The 19,090-nt window shown below is 35.5% G+C and overlaps 1 protein-coding gene across 4 annotated transcripts in view; it reads left to right on the top strand.

The window, feature by feature from the left end:
- Positions 1 to 19,090, top strand: part of TMEM117 (transmembrane protein 117) — a 561,715-nt gene that overhangs the window by 286,847 nt on the left and 255,778 nt on the right. For 3 of the 4 annotated variants that reach the window (XM_012638409.1, XM_012638410.1, XM_012638407.1), the window contains one exon: positions 3,108 to 3,207. The exons of the other annotated variant lie outside the window; for it this stretch is intronic. In XM_012638409.1, the coding sequence (XP_012493863.1) occupies positions 3,130 to 3,207 (78 nt within the window). In that variant the 5' untranslated portion in view covers positions 3,108 to 3,129. The remainder of the gene's footprint in view (positions 1 to 3,107; positions 3,208 to 19,090) is intronic. 4 annotated transcript variants of the gene reach the window in all.

Genomic DNA, 19,090 nt, shown 5'->3' with positions numbered 1-19,090 from the left:
AATTTACCCATGCCATATGGAAATAAAGATGAATAATTTGGGTCACTTTATTAATTCATAGTTAAATATTTAGTGGTCACTTACTATATGCAGGTAGTGCTCTAGGTCCTGGGGAATCAATAGTGAACAAAATAGCAAAAATAGCTCCCTGTCCTCCTAAAGCTTATCATCTAGTTTTTTAAAATTTTTTTTTTCTTGCTTTTCAGTGATATGGTCCTGTTTCTTGGCATCCTAGTAATTTTTGAATGACTGGCAGATGTTGTGTATAAAAATATATAGAGGATCTAGATGATATTTTATTTTTCTAGAAAAAGTTTACTCTTTCCTTCATTAGGTGGAAAGAGTGGAAGCTGATCACCATAATCCAGTCATAGAATGAACTGAGTAAGGGCTGATTTACAATTTTATCAAGGATTGATCCACCTCGGATTTTCTGTAACCCTTCATAGCCCCGTGTTCTCTTGGACTACAATAGCTGGCTGGTTCTGAACTGTAATAGTTTCCTTAGTATGGTGCAGTTGTCAAACCTCCATGATGCTTTTTAGAGACTCTCCTTAGTCTTTTAGCCTCCCGCTCAAACAAGTTCAGAATTTGGCAAATGCTTTGAAAGGCAACCAGCTGTGTTTCATGCTCTCTTCTGGGCACTTCTTTCCTCATTAAGATCTTGGCTGCTTAAGTTTCCAATGTTGTCTCTCCAGTCCATTGAGACTGCCCTCTGCCCTAATGAAGCCCAAGATTCTCATCCCTTTGCCTTGCATGCAGAGTCAGCAAATTCCCAGAGAAAATACAGCTAACTCTTTCACAATTTTAACCTTCTCACAGTTCTCTCCAATCCGGTATTTTGTTTATTCTTGTCCTCATTGCTTCATCAACTCTCTGATGCCTTTAGGAAGATTTCTTGTTGTATTTTATTTAGATTTTTCAAGTTTCTCTTGGCTGGATCATTGATGTGTTGCAAGTGTATCAGCCCATCCCTATTTTTAGACACTGAAATAAAAAAAAAAAAATGATGCCTTCTTTTATACACATCTATACAATCACAAGGAATGCACCCTGAAATTTCCACTCTACTAGAGGACGGAGTAGATATCCTTTGTGTTTTTTATATCTTCACAATACTTGCAGGAAGAAGGTATAGCACTGGATTTGTGAGTCAATCAAGTTTAGATTCAATTCTTGTCAATTTACCAGGTGCTTGATCTTGAGCAAGTTGCAAAAACTCTCTAAATCTCAAATCCGTAATACCCATATTCCAAATTGGAGGCAACTGGAAAGACACAACTGATTGAACATGCATTCCTGGATGGGATTCAGGGCCAGAAAGAACAGCTGGAGAGATATGAATGGGATTTGTGGGTTAGAAGGTAGTATTGTATCAATAATTTCCTGATTGAGGGTTTCCTAGGGGTTAGATAAAAGAGTGTCCTTGTTTAGGGAAACAACACACCATAGTATTTAGGGGTAATGGACATGATGTCTGTAACTTTCTTTCAAATAGTTCAAAGAAAGACTAACAGTCATATGTATATATATCATATATATGATATATATAATATAAGATATAGTAATATATATAAGATACTTAGAAAAGGGTGTGATAGAGCAAATATGGTAAATGTTAAAAGTTGGGACTCTCAATAAGGGGTATGTAGGAGGTCTTTGTACTATACTTTTAACTTTTATAGAAGTTTGAAATTATTTCAAAATAAAAATATCTCAATTCTATATCTATAAATTAGGAATAATGATATATTTCGTTGTACTGGTGTGAAAATTAATAGAGACACTGTATTTAAAGTGCTGATAACCATCCCTGGAACATTGTAAGCATGTAGTTTATGGTACTTATAAAATTTGGGCCATTATGGAAATCCATGGAATTAGAGATCCAGAATTTTAGGGTGAGACCTTAAGATATTTACATGGACCCTCCAAGGTAGGTGAATGAAGCTTGTGGAAAAAGAGTTGTTTTAAGAGTTTGTAAGTTTGCTTTTGTTGTTAAATAATAAAACTACTTACATATATGTTTATCTTATGAATAATAAAACCATCTGAAGTAACTCTAGAAAAGAAAAAACTGGAGGTAGTTTACCTTTCAGTGACTTCAAAAATGTGCTTCTTCATAATTTCAATAGGTAAATAACAAACATATAATTTCCTAGTGTATGTTGTTTTCAAATTAAGAAGAATCGGGTTTTACTAATACTCTAAATTGTACAGGTATCATTATGAATAAGAAAAGGAGCAAAATTTAAAGTAAAAAAAATCCGAGTGAAAGGAACTTAGAGTAAAAAAATTATAAGAGAGAGAAATTTGATTCTTAGGTACTGTACATTAGTTATATGATATTGATTGGGAAATTTAGGTGATCTGAGTCCCAGTTTTCTCAGAGAAATTGCAAAATGGGAAAAATAATACTTAGAGTTTTCTTGAATATCCAATGAGAAAATGGAAATGGAAATGCTTTATAAACAATAAGAATGGTCTTATTAGTATCCAATGATCAGTGGAAACAAGGATTAGCTATACAAAAAGCAAGTCATAAAATTACATCTTCAGGTTATTGTTATTTTAGTAATAATTTAAACCACACATATTTGAATCAAATTTTACGTTGCTTCATTGTGTGGAAATTTTTCTTAAATCTTGACACTATTCTGAACATTATTCAGGCACGATGTATCTGAAGCCTAGTCTCAGCTTTTCAATGGTTCTTACTTGACAGAACTGAAGGAAAATTAGTTCTTCTCTCCCAAGTTACTCTAATTCATGAATTGTTTCTGCTCTGCTCATACTTGAGTGATCATGAGATGGTATCTTTGCTGAGTATTTTTGTTTGATTTTTCAAAAGCTGTCATCAGTCTTACAGCTCAAATATGAAATGCACATGGTAATTAGTAGAGCCACATTCAGTCTTCAAGTCTAATTGAAAGTGACCAGACACCATCAGAGCTCTCAATAGGCTTCCCAATTTGTAAGCGTATGTGATGGGACAAGAGAAAGCTTGTTGGAAGTGGGAAAAGTCCCTTTGCCTGTTGCTGAACCAGAAAGCTTTGACTATATGGCTCTCTGAGTCTGGACAATGTCTTGTGTGTTTGTTTCCACAGAGCATATATCATTACAGACTATATGGGCATCCGAAATGAAAGTTTCATGAAATTAGCTGCAGTAGGGACCTGGATGGGGGACTTTGTCACAGCTTGGATGGTAAGAAAATTTTAACTTCACCCATTTAAAACAAACATCAGAAGGAAGACATGTTCATAATGTTGGACAGACCCTGCTTTTGATGGTTTAGAGTAAAATAATTACCTCTCTTTCAAATGGAACAAATTTATGAGTACAGATAAACTTGGAGATTATATATAGTATCTCTGGACTTCAGAAAAAAAATCAATGCAAATTAGAATATTAGTGATGACTCTCCACCAGAAGTTACCTTCCTATCTGTCTATCCATCCATCCACACACAGTATGTTTGAGCATACAAACATCATAAAATTAATAGAAAATTTTTCCCCATGGAATTCTAAATAATTTTGTTTGTCTAAATAAGTTTGATTTTTTTTTTTGACATGTACAATTTTCAGTTAAGGAACGTAGTCTGGTCTATTTCAGAAGACCATATGAAACACTTTTTAAGGACTTTAAAAATAGTTTTCTACATTTATTTTTATCATTGAACCTACTAAATGGTAACTAAGAGTTCTGAGAATTGTCTGTTTTATTCTCAATTGTATATTATTAATCCTTATTACTATAAGCCTGCAACAAATAGACAAACCATATCTTATGCTGAGCTCATCTGTGAAGGGAATAACTTTTTTAACCACTGAGTTAAAAACTTAAATTTAGCATGTTGCTAAAAGCCTCTAGGTCCTATAACTTTATAAGAGAATCACAGAGTGCAAAGAGCGTAATTCCTGTAAAAATGAAACACTTCATTGACACCTCTCATAAGTGAAGTTAGTCCTAATTATCTTTGTCAGTCCAGTCACTTGAAAATGAGGAGATCTACCAAAGGGAAGATAATGCTCAACTCAAACAAGACTTGCCGTGGACAGGCCCCTACAGAGGTGTGCCAGATATAGTAGGAAATTGTCACAACAGAGTTCCTGCTTTGCTTCTTACCTAGAACAGGTATTGTCAGGAAACAGGAAGCAGTTCTAACTTCACTGCTCCTACTGCAATCATCCCGGAAGAATGTCAGCCAACCACAAAAGGGTTTGCACAGACTGTTTTTGAACCTTGTGCCACCTCTGTTGATTTTTAGAATGTTAACAGATTATCAGAGGTGTCCAATTCCATTAACATTAAAAATGTAAACATGAAAAGTTATTTATTTTATTTGTGATCTCTAGAAATAGCAATTAGCATAGGCCAGACATTGAAACAAGGCTGTTTCATGTCAAAATTTCCATTTCCATTGGAAAAAGCTATTTAGAAGGACATATATGAACTTTGAAAAACATAATTTCCTGGAAACTTGAGGGAAGGAATGTCTTTTAAAAATTTTTTTACATTAATTGTGGATTGTGATTTTGACTCCACTTTATGGTGAATCTGCTTAATATAATGGAAAAGAGAACTAGAGCAAGAGTTCAGAAATTAGGATTCTCTGACCTTGCCATCTATGGTTTGGCCTTCCACAAATAATATACAATCCTCTGAGGCTCAGTTTGCACAGTTCTCAAATGGGATTAATAGTTCCTACCTGTGTTATGTATTTTCTGTAAAGGTTAAATGTTTGGCTCTGTGCTAGGACTTAAAATGCCAAAGTGTAAGGTAGATATAAGTGCTTTTTTGTTGTTGTTCGCATTTTTTGGACCCTCATCCTCTTTGTTGGGCCTGGTCCCTTGAAGGAACGGCAAGGGAAGGACATTGATCCAAGCCTCGGAAAGCCTACACTTCCTGAGTGCCAGGACTGTGAGCATCCTACCTTAACCTGGGCCCGGGATCCAGAGTTCCTGTAATGTCCTTCCAATCGCCAGTGCTAGAGTAGACTAAATTGATATGGTGCATTGCTTCCTGACTTTTGTCTAACACTGAGCCTGATAAAAGTCATGGGAGAAGCAACAGACTGATATGACCTAGGTGCTCACTCTGGAGTTTGCAGACTCATGCCAGCCATTTGATACATAAATCATTTTCCTTCCCATTATGCCATCATTATTTGTTTGTGACCCAATTCCATCCCGTTCCTTCTCAGACGTTTCCTCAAGGTGGTGCTTTCCTATACCATATACAGCTCTGCCCCCACCCTGCCATTTACTGGTTCATTATTTTTTTAATTAGGATTTTTTTTTTCCTTTTTAATTATAAGATGGGGTCCAATTACTAGGGCAGCTTTAAGAGGAAAGTGCATGGTGCAGCTTTGACCAAAGACCTGTAACCCCTCTTGGCTGGATTTCTACCATGCACTTGTCTGTCCCCTCATGTGGTTAAAGGGAAGACAAATAATTCCACAGTTCAGCCTGTGGTCTGTCTCTCTCCAAGATCTGGCTGACCTTCATAGTTTCTTCTAAATTTACTATTTTAATGTCATCTATTTCTACTAGCTAACCTGATAATTTTACTTTTTTCTATGCAATAGATTACTGCTGTACCACAGAACTAGGACTGGAGTGAGAGCTGAGAAAACTGTTTTCTAGGTTTAACCCTGTGATGTGATCTTAAGTCATCTAACCTTCTGGGGCCTCTCATTTTTTTCCTTTCTGTAACCTGGGGGAGAATCCAAAGTCTGTTTATGCTTATGTTTTATGAAACATTGACCTTTCCCCATTAGATGTGGGGATAGAAATAGTGAAAGAATTATTGAGCTTTCCTGATTTGAAAGTATGGTCACACAGAGAGGATTCCCAGAGCACATCATTTCTATTCCCATTTCCACTGACTGGGCAGTGAATTTTCATATAAATATTTATATGTCTACATATGTGTGCATTGATAACATTTTAAAAATAATATTTTTCCTCATGAGAGAAGTCTAGGGCAGCTTTGACCTTCATCTGTCTATAGAATGCTCATCATGAAATGAATATCAATGATGAAGGTAACTGTCATGGAAAAGCGAGTGACTATTTACATTAATAATTAAAGTGTACCTTTTATTGTATTACTGAAATGGAGAATTTTATTTTATGGAAATAATTCAAAACTTTCCCATGGTTTTTTGATCCAAAGACAAAGCTGATATCAATCAATTTGAGAAATATCTTTGGCTCTCACACTGTGGTCTACTACGTCCAATTTCCTAGGCAGTCCTGACTTTTCCTGGCTCTGTGGAACTCCCCATGCAGAGGATAAAAGATATATGAAGCAGACTTAAGGTTACTGATTTTTTTGGTCAAATAGGTTTTTAAAAAATTTATGAAAGAAATACGTAAAGTGATGAGCTGACCCTTTGCTATTGGCAAACACAAAAGAGCTCTGTCATGAAGACGGGCATAAAACAACACTGAGAGTCTCATGCAACACCATTTCCATGTAGCCACCTATGTGCCCAAACACTGTGCCAGAAAGCCAGGAGCTGGGGGAAAGTCGACCAATCCCACATCACATTGCCCCAGTTTTGCCTTAGCTGCTTCAGCTTCTGCTGAAGTCTAAGGTGGCAGGTGATTCTGAGGACATCATTATGGCACTTGCTTCTACCCCCCATTTAATTACCAGAAGGGTAAAGCACTTCTGTTTATGTATACATAACCATACCTTTTCCCAAGCCCCTGCTACATACTGTTTTAGTTGCTTTTCTCTTACAACACTAAATGGTATGACTAGCCATTTGGTAGGGACATCAGACTCCAGGTTTGAGGTTCTTGTTGGGGAGAGGGGCATACAATACGCTGAAGTTGAGCCATGACCCAAGAAGACAATTCTGATGGTAAATACTGAAGTCATCATAAATCCTTTGTCCTAATCCTAAAAGCTAAGTTCTTTGTGTATCAACTCCCAGTAGCCACAGGACATTGCTTGGCTTTGACACATTATTCCCAGGATTATCTGTGGGTATTTATACATATATTTGCCACTATTAGCAAAGGTTCTACCATCAAGTAATGTCGTAAACACAGAAAACAATTTAGTTGTTTACCAATTGACTTTACCTTTATTTCAAATGTTTATAGTAAACATTCATTTATAAAATTGTATATGATTTTAATAGCTTTTTTTTTCTTAAAACTTGGAGTTTCATTACAGCCAGACAAACAGCCAACACTTTCATGTGGAAATGCCTTTGGATTAATAAAACATAGCCTTTGTAGTTGGAGTATAACAAAAAATAAAAATTTTAAATTTACTTAATTCTTTTCATTGAGGATCTATCAAAAATATAACTTTAGAAAAAAACATTTTTTAGAAATATATTTCACCCTTGAATTTTAACCGTGCCTGTTTTACATGTAAGTATTACATTATCTAAATATTTGAATGACAAATTTTGCCTTCTTATTTTTCACACATATTCTATTTCTTCAGAGAGATCTTATAATTAATATTTACATTGCTATTATCTTTGTTTCAAAAGACTATTTATGTAAGAGGCAAAGGTGAAAATCCTTTCTTCCTTACTTGACTAGAAGCTTCTAGAAGGGAGTTACAGTGTCAATCATCTTTACAAATATATTCCAAGCACCCAACACAGAACCAGGCATAGTACAGGTGCTCAAGAAATATCTGTTGAAAGAATACATAGATCATAAGGGCACCTAACCAGTAAGTTTTATTTCCTTTTTCCTAGTTAAATTTTGTGGCTTATTGTAAAATGGGTAGTCTAAGATATTTGAAAGGTGGCAAGAGGTGAGAGCTCTGTTGTTCAGGGTACGTAGGTATCACCTCTGCTTCTCTCCTTTTCCCACCCCACCTGAATCATGCTAAATCTGTTTCCATAACCCTGAGGACACATGCTTGTGAACACACCATTGCATGAAAGCAATGAATTATCAATGTGATTCTCACAGAATGGTGATGTGACCCTTGAGTGTAAATGGCAAAGAATATAAAGCAAAGATTGAGCTTCATGAGTCCTACCAGAGCAGTCCTCAAATGGTCATTGCTGCTGTCAGTGGCATAGTGTTGCTCCCAGCTCTGGGGTAGCAGGAAACTGGGTTGAGATATGTCCCTTCAGTCACTTGGGCAAGGAGAGATTACTACTGAAGACAGAAAATTGGTGAAACGTCAGTGGAAAGGCAGAGAGAATTAAAGAATGGTGGATACTTTAATATTTATTTATAAATCTAGAAGAGGTAGAAGAGAATAGAGGGAGAAAATACTTTTGCAATGTTTGGCAGTAAAGTATTCCTTCAGCTTAAGCATAGAATATAGGAAATAAAATTTATAATTATGTATGCAAAGAGGTCTGTCCAGAAAATATCCAGCCATTGTTAATATAATGAGAACAGTTCACATGGCTGGATACTTTCCGGACAGACCTTGTACATACAAACCTCAAATATAGATTTTTGTTGTCATTTCATGCTTATTACATACTTATTAAGGAAGGAGTTTGACCATCTGTGTTATTTTCATTGGAACAAATTAAAAATAGTTCATTTAGTTCAGAATTTTGTAGTACGTACATGCCATTGTTTTGTGGACTGTTCTGCAAATTCTAAGTTTGCCAATGAACAATAGCCTGGAATATAACCAGCATCACATCTAGCTTGTTATTCTGTCTGAAATTGAGCTTGACAATTCATATTATGATCAATGCCAGTTTTCTAATTATTTCTCTTCCACTGATGTTTCAAAATGACAGAATGAGAAGTATAATTGAATTTGATTTAGTACCTGAAATAAAGTAGCAGTAATAGCTTTACTGAACTTCATAACAGAGAAAAATTTGAACTGCGAAACCTGGAATAGAACAACAGGGCTAGCAAACTCATTGAATGAGTGTCTATGACAAATGGAAGTGTGCAAACCAGAGCTTTAACCAGGGCGGCTGGACCCAAGAGCCAAACGTTACTCTGGGTTTTTTTCTTTTGCCTGGTCATTGGAGCTACTTCATGACTTCAACCTACTTCCTGATTAGTTAACCTCATGTTTGGTAAATTTATATGTTGGATTTCGTTACTTTATACAGTGAAAATGAAAACTAGATCAAGCATTTAATTAATATACTATCTTTCAATAAAAATTCCATCTTATGTGAGATTCCCTAAGAAAAAAGCAAGCATCAGGGATTTGTGGCACATGACTTATTGAGGCAGTGCTCTTGGTAATTCTGTAAGAAGATGAGAGAAACAGGAGGGAGGAAGGGAAGGAGGCCAGCAAAGATGTGGTTATATGGTGTCACATAAAAGTCTGGCCTTGGCCTGATCCACTGGGCATGTGATATGCTCTTGGGGAATGGAGTGCTCAGTAGATGAAGAGAACCTGAGTGGAGCATCAACATTGATGACCACACAGATGAAACCCAAGGACAGTAGATTTCATTGCTCCCATAATTGCCAAAAATACATTACCAGTTTCTTTGATCATTTGATTGAAGCAAAGAGTATAAAAGAGGAATTATTTTTTAAATTTCCTTTTTATTCATTAGGAAATTTAGAATGAATTAAATGTGGTCATTTTGCTTTTGCCTGTATAAATATTTTAATGTCTCTATAAATATTTTAGCTTTGTGTTTCATGTTTCTTCAAAATAATAAGTTCTTGCTAAAAAATTAATAAGGCAGGAGAGTCCAACTTCCTATGTTCAGATAGCATCATAAATGGTGATCAAGAGTCTTTTAATTTTCAGGAATCTTAGATTTTAAAAAGTACAAATAGAATATGACATGAAATGGAAAAGGATTTCTGAGTAAAAAACGTTATGGTATTATATAACGTATAGATATTTAAGAACAGAAGCACAAATTCTGGCTTTTGCTGTAAGTCTCCTTATGTCAATGCCCATTAAAAATGTCAAATAATTTTATCATATGTGATAGGTATATTGTAAGCAATTTATATTCATTCATTAAAAATTTATGGAATATAAATTTCATAATTCATATTCACTAAGGATATGAAAGGCACCTAGGAAAAGGTATTGAATTGAACTACATTAAGATATGAAAGACACTAAGGACATCTCTTATAGAAAGACAGAACCACTAGAGGCAAGGGATTCTCACTTTTCATCTTTTTCTTCCCCAACTCAGTGTTAGCTTTTTTCAATTCCATTGTACTTTATTTCTGTTATTTGGTTTATACTTCCTCATGGCAAGTATCCCCTTTGTCCACACATTCTTTATGATTTTTTTAACATAATGTTCCACACCTTTTAAAGTATGAGTTATCCATCATTTACCTAAGAAATTTAAGTAAAAACCAGGAGGCATTGATATTTGATTTTTTTTCTTTGAAAGTCAGTCATATAATGAAATGAGTGCTGGTTGTTAATATAGGCTCAGACTAGAAATCAAAAAAGAAGCTATGTGTTTCTTTAGTAGTATTTTTAGAAGTAGTTGGATTACTGCCCTTATCATTTCTTTTACTTTTTATTTAGCACCTCCTATGGGCCAAGAACTATTTTAAATATGTATATTTAGAATAATGTTTACATACAAATATACACTATATTTATATGAATATAATTATACATTATATATATTTAGAATAGTGCCTATACTCACACACACAAATGTGCACACACATACGTACATATTTCGAATAGCGACAGGGTCATAGGAAGTGCTAAATAAAAGGTAAAAGAAATGATCAGTGGGCTAATTCAAATACTTCTAAAAATACTATAAAAGAAGCTCAGGCCAGGTACGAGGCCGGAGGATTGCTTGGGGCCAGGAGTTCGAGACTAGCCTGGCAACATAATGAATCCCCATCTCTGCAAAAAATAAAAAAAATTAGCCAGGTGTAGTGGTGCATGCCTCTATTCCCAGCTACTGGGAAGGCTGAGGCAGGAGGATCAGTCGAGCCCAGGAACTGGGGATTGCAGTGGAGCTATGATGATGCAGCTACTGCACTGTAGCCCAGGCAACAGAGCAAGACCCAGTCTCCAAAAAAAAAAAAAAAAAACAAGCACATAGCTTCTTTTCTCAAGTTCTAATCTCAGCTATTAGCGACTGGTATTTATTTCATTATATTATTAACTTTATATCAGATATATACTCATTTCCCACTCGTAACAACCTGAAAACAGGTAGAGACACTGAAGCTTAGAGGGGTTAAATGTCTTGCCCTTCCCAAGGTTACACAGCTAGTCAATGGCAAAACTTGGATTTAAACCCAGGTAATCTGGTCCCAAAATTTTCAGTATTTTCAAATACTATACTGTCCTGCCAAACTAAATAATTTTTTTGAGGCCGGGCGCGGTGGCTCACGCCTGTAATCCTAGCTCTCTGGGAGGCCGAGGCGGGCGGATTGTTTGAGCTCAGGAGTTCGAAACCAGCCTGAGCAAGAGCGAGACCCCGTCTCTACTAAAAATAGAAAGAAATTAATTGGACAGCTAAAAATATATAGAAAAAATTAGCTGGGCATGGTGGTGCGTGCCTGTAGTCCCAGCTACTTGGGAGGCTGAGGCAGTAGGATTGCTTGAGCCCAGGAGTTTGAGGTTGCTGTGAGCCAGGCTGACACCACGGCACTCACTCTAGCCCGGGCAACAAAAGCGAGACTCTGTCTCAAAAAAAAGAAAAAATAATAATTTTTTTGAGAATATTTAATTGTAGATCTTAATACAACATGGTATATAGACATGGATTTTGGTTTAATATTTTTTTCTGCCATGTCAATTAAATTTGTTGGATTTTGCCATAAGCTGGGGGAGGAAAGTGCGTATCTTACCAGGCACCAAGTGGTACTACCATTACATCCCAGACAAATGATTGCTTTTCAAATTCAGCTATTTATTCCTATTCCCTTTTGACAAAGATGGTGGAAAACATCTTATTCCTGGGACTGGAAGAAAGTAAAAGGATAAGTTTTATATTATGTTATCATTGTTTAAGGTAGAGATTACAATTCCTAGTTATTTAAATGCTAAGCATTTTGTTTGTATTAAATTGCTATCCTTTAGCAGTTGTTTGCCGTAAGGATTTTTAGAGCACTAAAGATTTTTATATTCATAGGGTGTGTTGCATTTGTAGTTAAATGTTCTATAAACATCAAGAAGAAATTTATAGCAATGAAGTACCTTGTACTTACATTTTGTTGTTGTTGCTTTATGGAAGCTATTACATCATATTTCAAGAGACAAGTAATTTGAATGAACAGAGGGAATACAGTACTTTGATAAAAAATGGTTATGTAAGAGTTTTCTAAAACTATATTTGGCATATATGTCCTTCTCTGTTCTTATATATTGGATGTCCAATTAGGAATAAAAACTTCTCTTTGCCCTGGCTGACAAAATATGTTAAGGTTAATCCCAGGGGCCTGGGCCTGACTCCAACTATCCCTCACTAGTCTACAAACTTGCTCAGTGAAACATCTTAAGTAGCTTTTTGAACATGATATTGCACCAGGAGTCTATTAAGCATGCAATAGTAACTGAATTTACTGGTCAAGTATAAGATCAAATAAATACCTTTGCTATTTCCAAAAGTATCAATTAAAATGGAAGGTAAGGCCACATCAGTAGGTTTTTGTTTGTTTTTAATTTCAGGATATTACAGGGGTAGAAATGCTTTGGTCACATAAATTGCCTTTGCATCGTCCAAGTCAAAGCTACCAGTGTGCCTACCCCCCAGACAGCAAGCACCGCACCCATTAGGTGTGAATTTACCCATCTCCTCCTGCCCGACACCCTATGAATGTTATTTCCATATGTGCACATAAGTGTTGATCAATTAGTATCAGCTTAATGGTGAGTACATATAGTGCTTGTTTTTCCATTTTTGTGATACTTAGAAGAGTGGGCTCCATCGGCTCCATCCAGGATAATTCAAGAGGTATTAGTTCACCATTTTTTTTTATGGCTGAGTAAGTGCTCCATGGTATATATATATGTACCACATTTTATTAATCCACACATCAGTAGTTTTTTAAATGCTATAGACCAGGCTCATAAACAGAAAGTAGGACACCACATGTGCCAATTTGAAAATTCCAAATTGTTCTCGACTACTAACTAGAGGATATATGAGAAGTAATACCTAAATGAGTCAGATGCTTGAGATGAAACAGAAAACCTGGAGAGAAGCCATCTGTTTTCATTGGAAAGAATAGTACCTCTTATAAAGGTTTTAAAATACATCATAAAAAATACTGTGGACTGGTAGCTATTGAAGAGAAATGAAACTTAATAATTTTCAAGCTCTGAGTACATTTTTCCTTGTGTTGTGATTATCCTAATTTCTATTTGGCATTTTCAATTTCAACTAGAGATGATAGAATCAATGGAAGATTTTTGGCAAATATATTTTTTTAAAAAACAATGTATTTTATGTTACTTAAACAAAAAATTAGCAAAATGAACCAATTTTCTTCCCAACCAGATGCTAGATATCTAAAAATAATACTTTATTTTGATTATATTTACACTGAAAAAGACAAGCAGAAAAAGAAATCAGAATAATTATTGTTGGTACTTATTTGCATACTTTACCTTCTTAGCTTTATAACATCTTGAGTAGCTTTTTGATACAATACCTCTATTGTAGTGCCATTACTATCATTCTCAAACTGTTGATGCCCTCAAGTGACTATCTCTCTATTATATATCTTTGAGAAAATGCTTTTTCTGGGGTCAAGGGACTTGTGATGCTCAGAGCCTATTCAACTAAATAGAGAATAGTTCAAACTTATTTTTAGTAATATTTTTGCCCAAGTATTTCCTAAGATAATCATCTTTTTGCCTCCATTCAAACTGCCTTTTTTCCCAAAAAAATATTTTTACATGATAAAACTTATCAAATAAGTTGTCTCTATATATAATTTTAAAATATCTATCAAATTTTGACGCTGCAGAATTCGGGCCTTTAGTATTTGAGAACTCTGCTGAGGGTACTTCTTCGTTAATCTATTCACTTGGCAAATATGTACTAAGCGCAGGTAAAATAATAACAAGCGGATGAGGGAGTAAACATTAGATTTTATTAAATATAGTAGAAATGGAGTCAAAATACCTTTGTATTTAAAGTTAACATTCTCTTATTAAAGGAATTTCCACAAGGGCCTTGTCCCCGCCAACCTCTCCCTAGATTGCTGGGTTGGTGAATGCTCATGGTTTGTAGAAGTTGTCCTGAAACTCCTTTTGATCTATTCAAATCTTACCAACCACTTTTCAGTATCTTAAGTCATCAGTTTATGGTGATGTTTTAATGAGTGACAGTGGCTTTCTATGTTAAACTTGCATAAATAATAAATATCAGAGTTGCAAATTCGAATGCCCTCAAGGTCTGGCTGATCTAGTAAAAGCGTGAAACATCTGGTATGAGATAAAAAGATGTGTATTGAGGGGTGGGTGGGCTGTGTTGAACCAGAGAGTATATTCCCTGCAAAGAGGCATTACAATTCAGTGTAATGCTAAAATACTGGTGATGCAAAGTAGGATATAACCTCAGCACAAATTCTGCTCACTGGTTGCCTGATAGAAACTCCTGTTTTATGCTTTTTAAACAGGGCACATTAACTTGGAAACTGACACATGACACGAATGTTGCAAGAACAGCACAGGAAATGAATTTTGGGCAGGTGCCATTTTCTAACATCTCTTTCATGCCATGTAAACTTATCCGTTCCCTAAAGGGTTGGTCCTCCCTGTTTTGTTATGACCACTAAAATTCAGGGGAGACAAGAACTGCCTGCACACTAATCAGAGTTGATAAGAACAATCAGAAACCTTGTACCACTTAGCATTTACTCCACCCAAACAATTAAGGCTCAAGTGGGTAAAAATCATTTTCATAATAACACTTACTGAAGTGTTAATGAAATGCTTGTTATTGCAGTCAGGTTAGCCCTTACCAGCATGGTGCAGAGAGACTTCAAGCTCATGCTGTATTTGTTGACTGACTAGCTTTGGTTTATCATCAGGAAATGGTGTGCAGATGGGTACTTAATGAATATGCATTGTGGAAATCTTGAGTGAATACAAATATCATTACAATGCCAGTATTTATAAAGCTATTAAGCAGTTTCTATATAGGTTTAGTGAATCAAGCTTAGTTTGTTGCCCCAATCAATTTTTACCTGAATCCCATAAGGCAATGGTTCCCAAACTTCTCTGCACACTGGAATTACCTGGGAAGTTTCAAAGACTACTGATGCCTGTGTCCCACTCCCAGAGACAGTGGTTTAATTTGTCTGCATGAAGCCTGGGTATTGGAACTTTTAAAACATCCTAGAGATTCTAAAACACAGACAAGTTTGGGGACCATGTCTCATTTTGATATATGCTGTGTCAAATAATCAGATATTATGGGATTGTAACCATCAAATATTAAGGCTGAAGGGAAACCAAGGGGAGGAATCTTTTGGTGCTGGGAGACTTGTACAGCAGAGAAGCAGGCAGGAAGGGAAAGATGGATGGGAAGAGGGCTGGCTTCCTCTTTGGGTTGCAGCACCCCAAGGGCCCACACATTGCCACAAGGCAATATAAATGCCCAGAAAATGTTACCTAACCTCCAGTGCTCAGTCTGGAACTTATTTTGGGATTCTTACAGAAAAACATTGATTATGGATTCCTTCTGATGCTTGCAGTGAATTCCCCTAAAAGTGTACCAGCCTTGATGGAAAAACTGAGAAATATCACTATGCCCAGGTTTTGGCTCAAATTATTAAATAAGTTTTCCTCTCTGTAGTTATCGGGACAAGTACTATCCCCCACTTTCCAGTTCATAATATGAAAAACAGTCCTTTAATAATTTTGCCTATTGTAATACAGTATAATCTACATAAACTTTCTTCCTATTTACCCTCCCACCAGCAGATGACCTGCTCCCCCAATTCTCCATGTGCTTTAATTTGATTCTTCACCTCTTATTAAACATTAGTAAGTATTGCTGCCATGTGCCCAGGGGGTGGCTTACGTCTAGTAATTATTATTTAGAGAATATGGCTGTGAACCGCTGTGAGATAAAAGATAAAGCATGTGGAATTATGACTGTTAATATTGTTAGTGTTACTTAATTTAACAAATTATAGTGTTTTATAAATGAGAACATATTAAAATGTAGTTCACAATTTGCATTTTATGAATGAAGACTTTTTTACTAATTTTAACATCTTTTTATTATTGCTATACTTGTCATTTCCATAGTTCAGCTGAATATCTAGATTATATAATCACTATTTTACATAGCAACCTTTTTAAAAAAAAAACGAGGTTGGCTTTAAGTAGGTCATTCTAAATTATAAATATACCTGATGTTAGTTTTATGTCATTTGCCAGAATTTTCTCTGCTTATAAGAATTAAGATATAAATTATATGAATTATGTATAGTGATGAAAACATATGATGAAAAGTTTATATTCTTTAAGGAATATTTAGGTATACTTTTCAAAAGATGACAAGACAGTCTTGAGTGGGTAAGTCATAGTCCCTATTTGTTAAAATAAATGACTAAAAAGTAGTGTTGAAAAAATGCAAAATTTTAAAATATAATCTTGACACAAACTAGATAATTTGAACTTTTAACTGCCATAAAACTTTGTCGCATAATTTTCCCTGCTCATGAGCTCTGAGTTCTAAAGTCTATAAGTGTTTGAGGAAAAAATGAGACACTCATTTAAATAGTATTCTTGTGTGCACTTTTACAATACCAGTGCTCTAAACCCTGAGCCTTGTGTGTACTTTTAGTCCTGCTTATTTTACTAGAGTCCAAGTTGTAGAATTTATGAAAATACTAATTTTATATTTTCTAAAATGGATTATATGCAGAAAAACATGAAGAGAAAGGAGCTTGGACCAGATATGTCATTCAGGAAGCACATTTGGGAAGCAGATGTATAAAGGTGGGATTTTCCTAGTCAATGACAATTATCAGGAGCCTCTCATCTGCATTGTGTATCCAAAAAACTTCATTGACTTATCTATAAAAGTAATGCTTGGAGTCAATTAAGGTGTGACAACAAAGGAATTCAATAGCAAACCCAGGGGAATCATAAAGTAAGTGTAGATTTTAATTCAGAAGTTTTCAGAAAACAGCTGCTCAAGAACAACAACTTTTGATATGGAGTGGATCCTGACAGAAGCTCAGAGCCCTGATACCTCAGTCCTGTTCATTTGTCGACATAAAGGCAAGATAGAGTCTTATGGGATTAAGCAAACTCCATGGCTAAAAATATAGTTTGACATTTCTTGAATGCACTTCACAAGGCTCCACATAAAATTATATTAGTATTCTTTTCAGCTAAGAGAAGATTTTTAAGGGAGACTGAGTTCTTTTATTCAAATTCAAATTTAATCTTTGGTTGCCATGGCATCGCAAAAATATTACTCATATATTGTTAGGTTTTAAATGTTGCATCTAGGATGTTTAACTGCAGGTGGAAAATAATAAACTTTAGAAATATCATTGCAAAAATTAAATTGCATTTGGCAACTTTTTAAAAAATTAGCAAGCCCTGAAAAAGTCAATTGCAAAGATTCTACACAATAGGAAAGTGATTACCAGCCATATTGTCAGTAGTTGTCAGGGTCTGCCCTGTTCTTCGGCATCCTTGTTTTGGTACATCTGGCTGGCAGAGTGTAGCTAATGTGCAAGCCGAGAAGAAAGGTGGTGAGGAGGAGCAAGGGTTGCACAATACAAGATACCAACAGCCTAAGAGAATGGGGTGATGCATGTTTGATGTCTGGTGCTGATGGGAGGAAGAAATCTGCAGGGAAATTCTGTGGTAATTAGGATGATAGGGGATTGGGAGTGGCAAATGGAAAATATTTAATGGGGAGAAAATTGGAGGGAATGGTACAGACCCTGGAATATCATTTCAGCAGGAGGAATAGTGAGTGGCAATCCATGATCACCAAATGTTATGGCTATGGGAGGTGGAAGGGTGGTACCTGCAGAGCTTCAAATTGTTAAATCCTTCTCTTCAGATGTAATGTATGTTACTGCCTTAAAATTCCTGCCTTCTTAGATTTTCCTTTCCTTTAAAAAACATTATTTGCCAGCTTGTTGGACTCTGGTACTCATTCTGTTTACCTGCAGGAAAAACAGACTACAGTGTCCAATAGCATTATTTACTCTTTAAAGATTTTTTAAAAAAAACCTGCAGATGGTTTAGTTTTCTAAAACAAATGTAAAGGTGTGAATGGTTAATCAGGCTGAAACAATTGCAGAGCTGTGCTTTTGAAGGCTTACCAAATGCCAGCCTCACTTTTGATGTTAGCATTTTTTTTTTCCTAAACAGTGGGTCCCTAATTTCTAATGAAGGTTTTACCCATTCATGCTTGAAATTCATGATAATAATGTGAAGCCAGAGATAATCACAAGATTTGGTGTCAAACTGTGGGGCATATAATTTCTGCATGCTTATGAATTAGCACTGATACCCTAAACATAAGTATATTTACTGTTCTCCCTAAACATGCCATTAAAAGTAAAAATGCTGATAAAACTAGTAATTACTTTGCAACTTTTTTGAAAACATTGACAGAATGAACGTAATTGAAATGGTTCTTGAGGATACTAAAAAGTAACTTTAAAAAAGAATCCAAGCTACCAGATGCCTGGTGAGAAACAAAGTGCTGGTGTGGAAATGACAGAGAAGGCACAGGAACAAATGTAGGCAATTTAGGATAATGCTCATCTCCACCCAGGTTCCTAGTTTCAAACCAGAGAGCAGATGAAAGCACAAAAACCCTGGCCAAAGGAAGGCTGAGAGAGAAGTGGCAGATTGTAAATTAGCAGGACCCTTCTACTAACCTGGAAAGCAACATGACATTTCCTGAAGGTGTTCCAGGGATAAAAATAAATACTGCGAATGTGATGTCCAAGCCACTCCCTAGAGTAAGGCTCATGCTTTTGTGAGCAGCACTAACTATTTCAGAGCATCATGTCAATTCAGTGGTATTTTTTAATATGTTGAGCATGTAAATTACTTTGTTCAAGTATTAAGTAATTGTACACACACACACACACACAGAGAAATACACATGTATATATTTATATAATTCACATACAGAAAAGTTCATATATAAATATCC

The sequence above is a fragment of the Propithecus coquereli genome, unplaced genomic scaffold, assembly GCF_000956105.1.
Source record: "Propithecus coquereli isolate 6110/MARCELLA unplaced genomic scaffold, Pcoq_1.0 Scaffold13, whole genome shotgun sequence".
NCBI lineage: Eukaryota > Metazoa > Chordata > Mammalia > Primates > Indriidae > Propithecus > Propithecus coquereli.
This window is presented reverse-complemented; position numbering and strand designations above follow the sequence as displayed.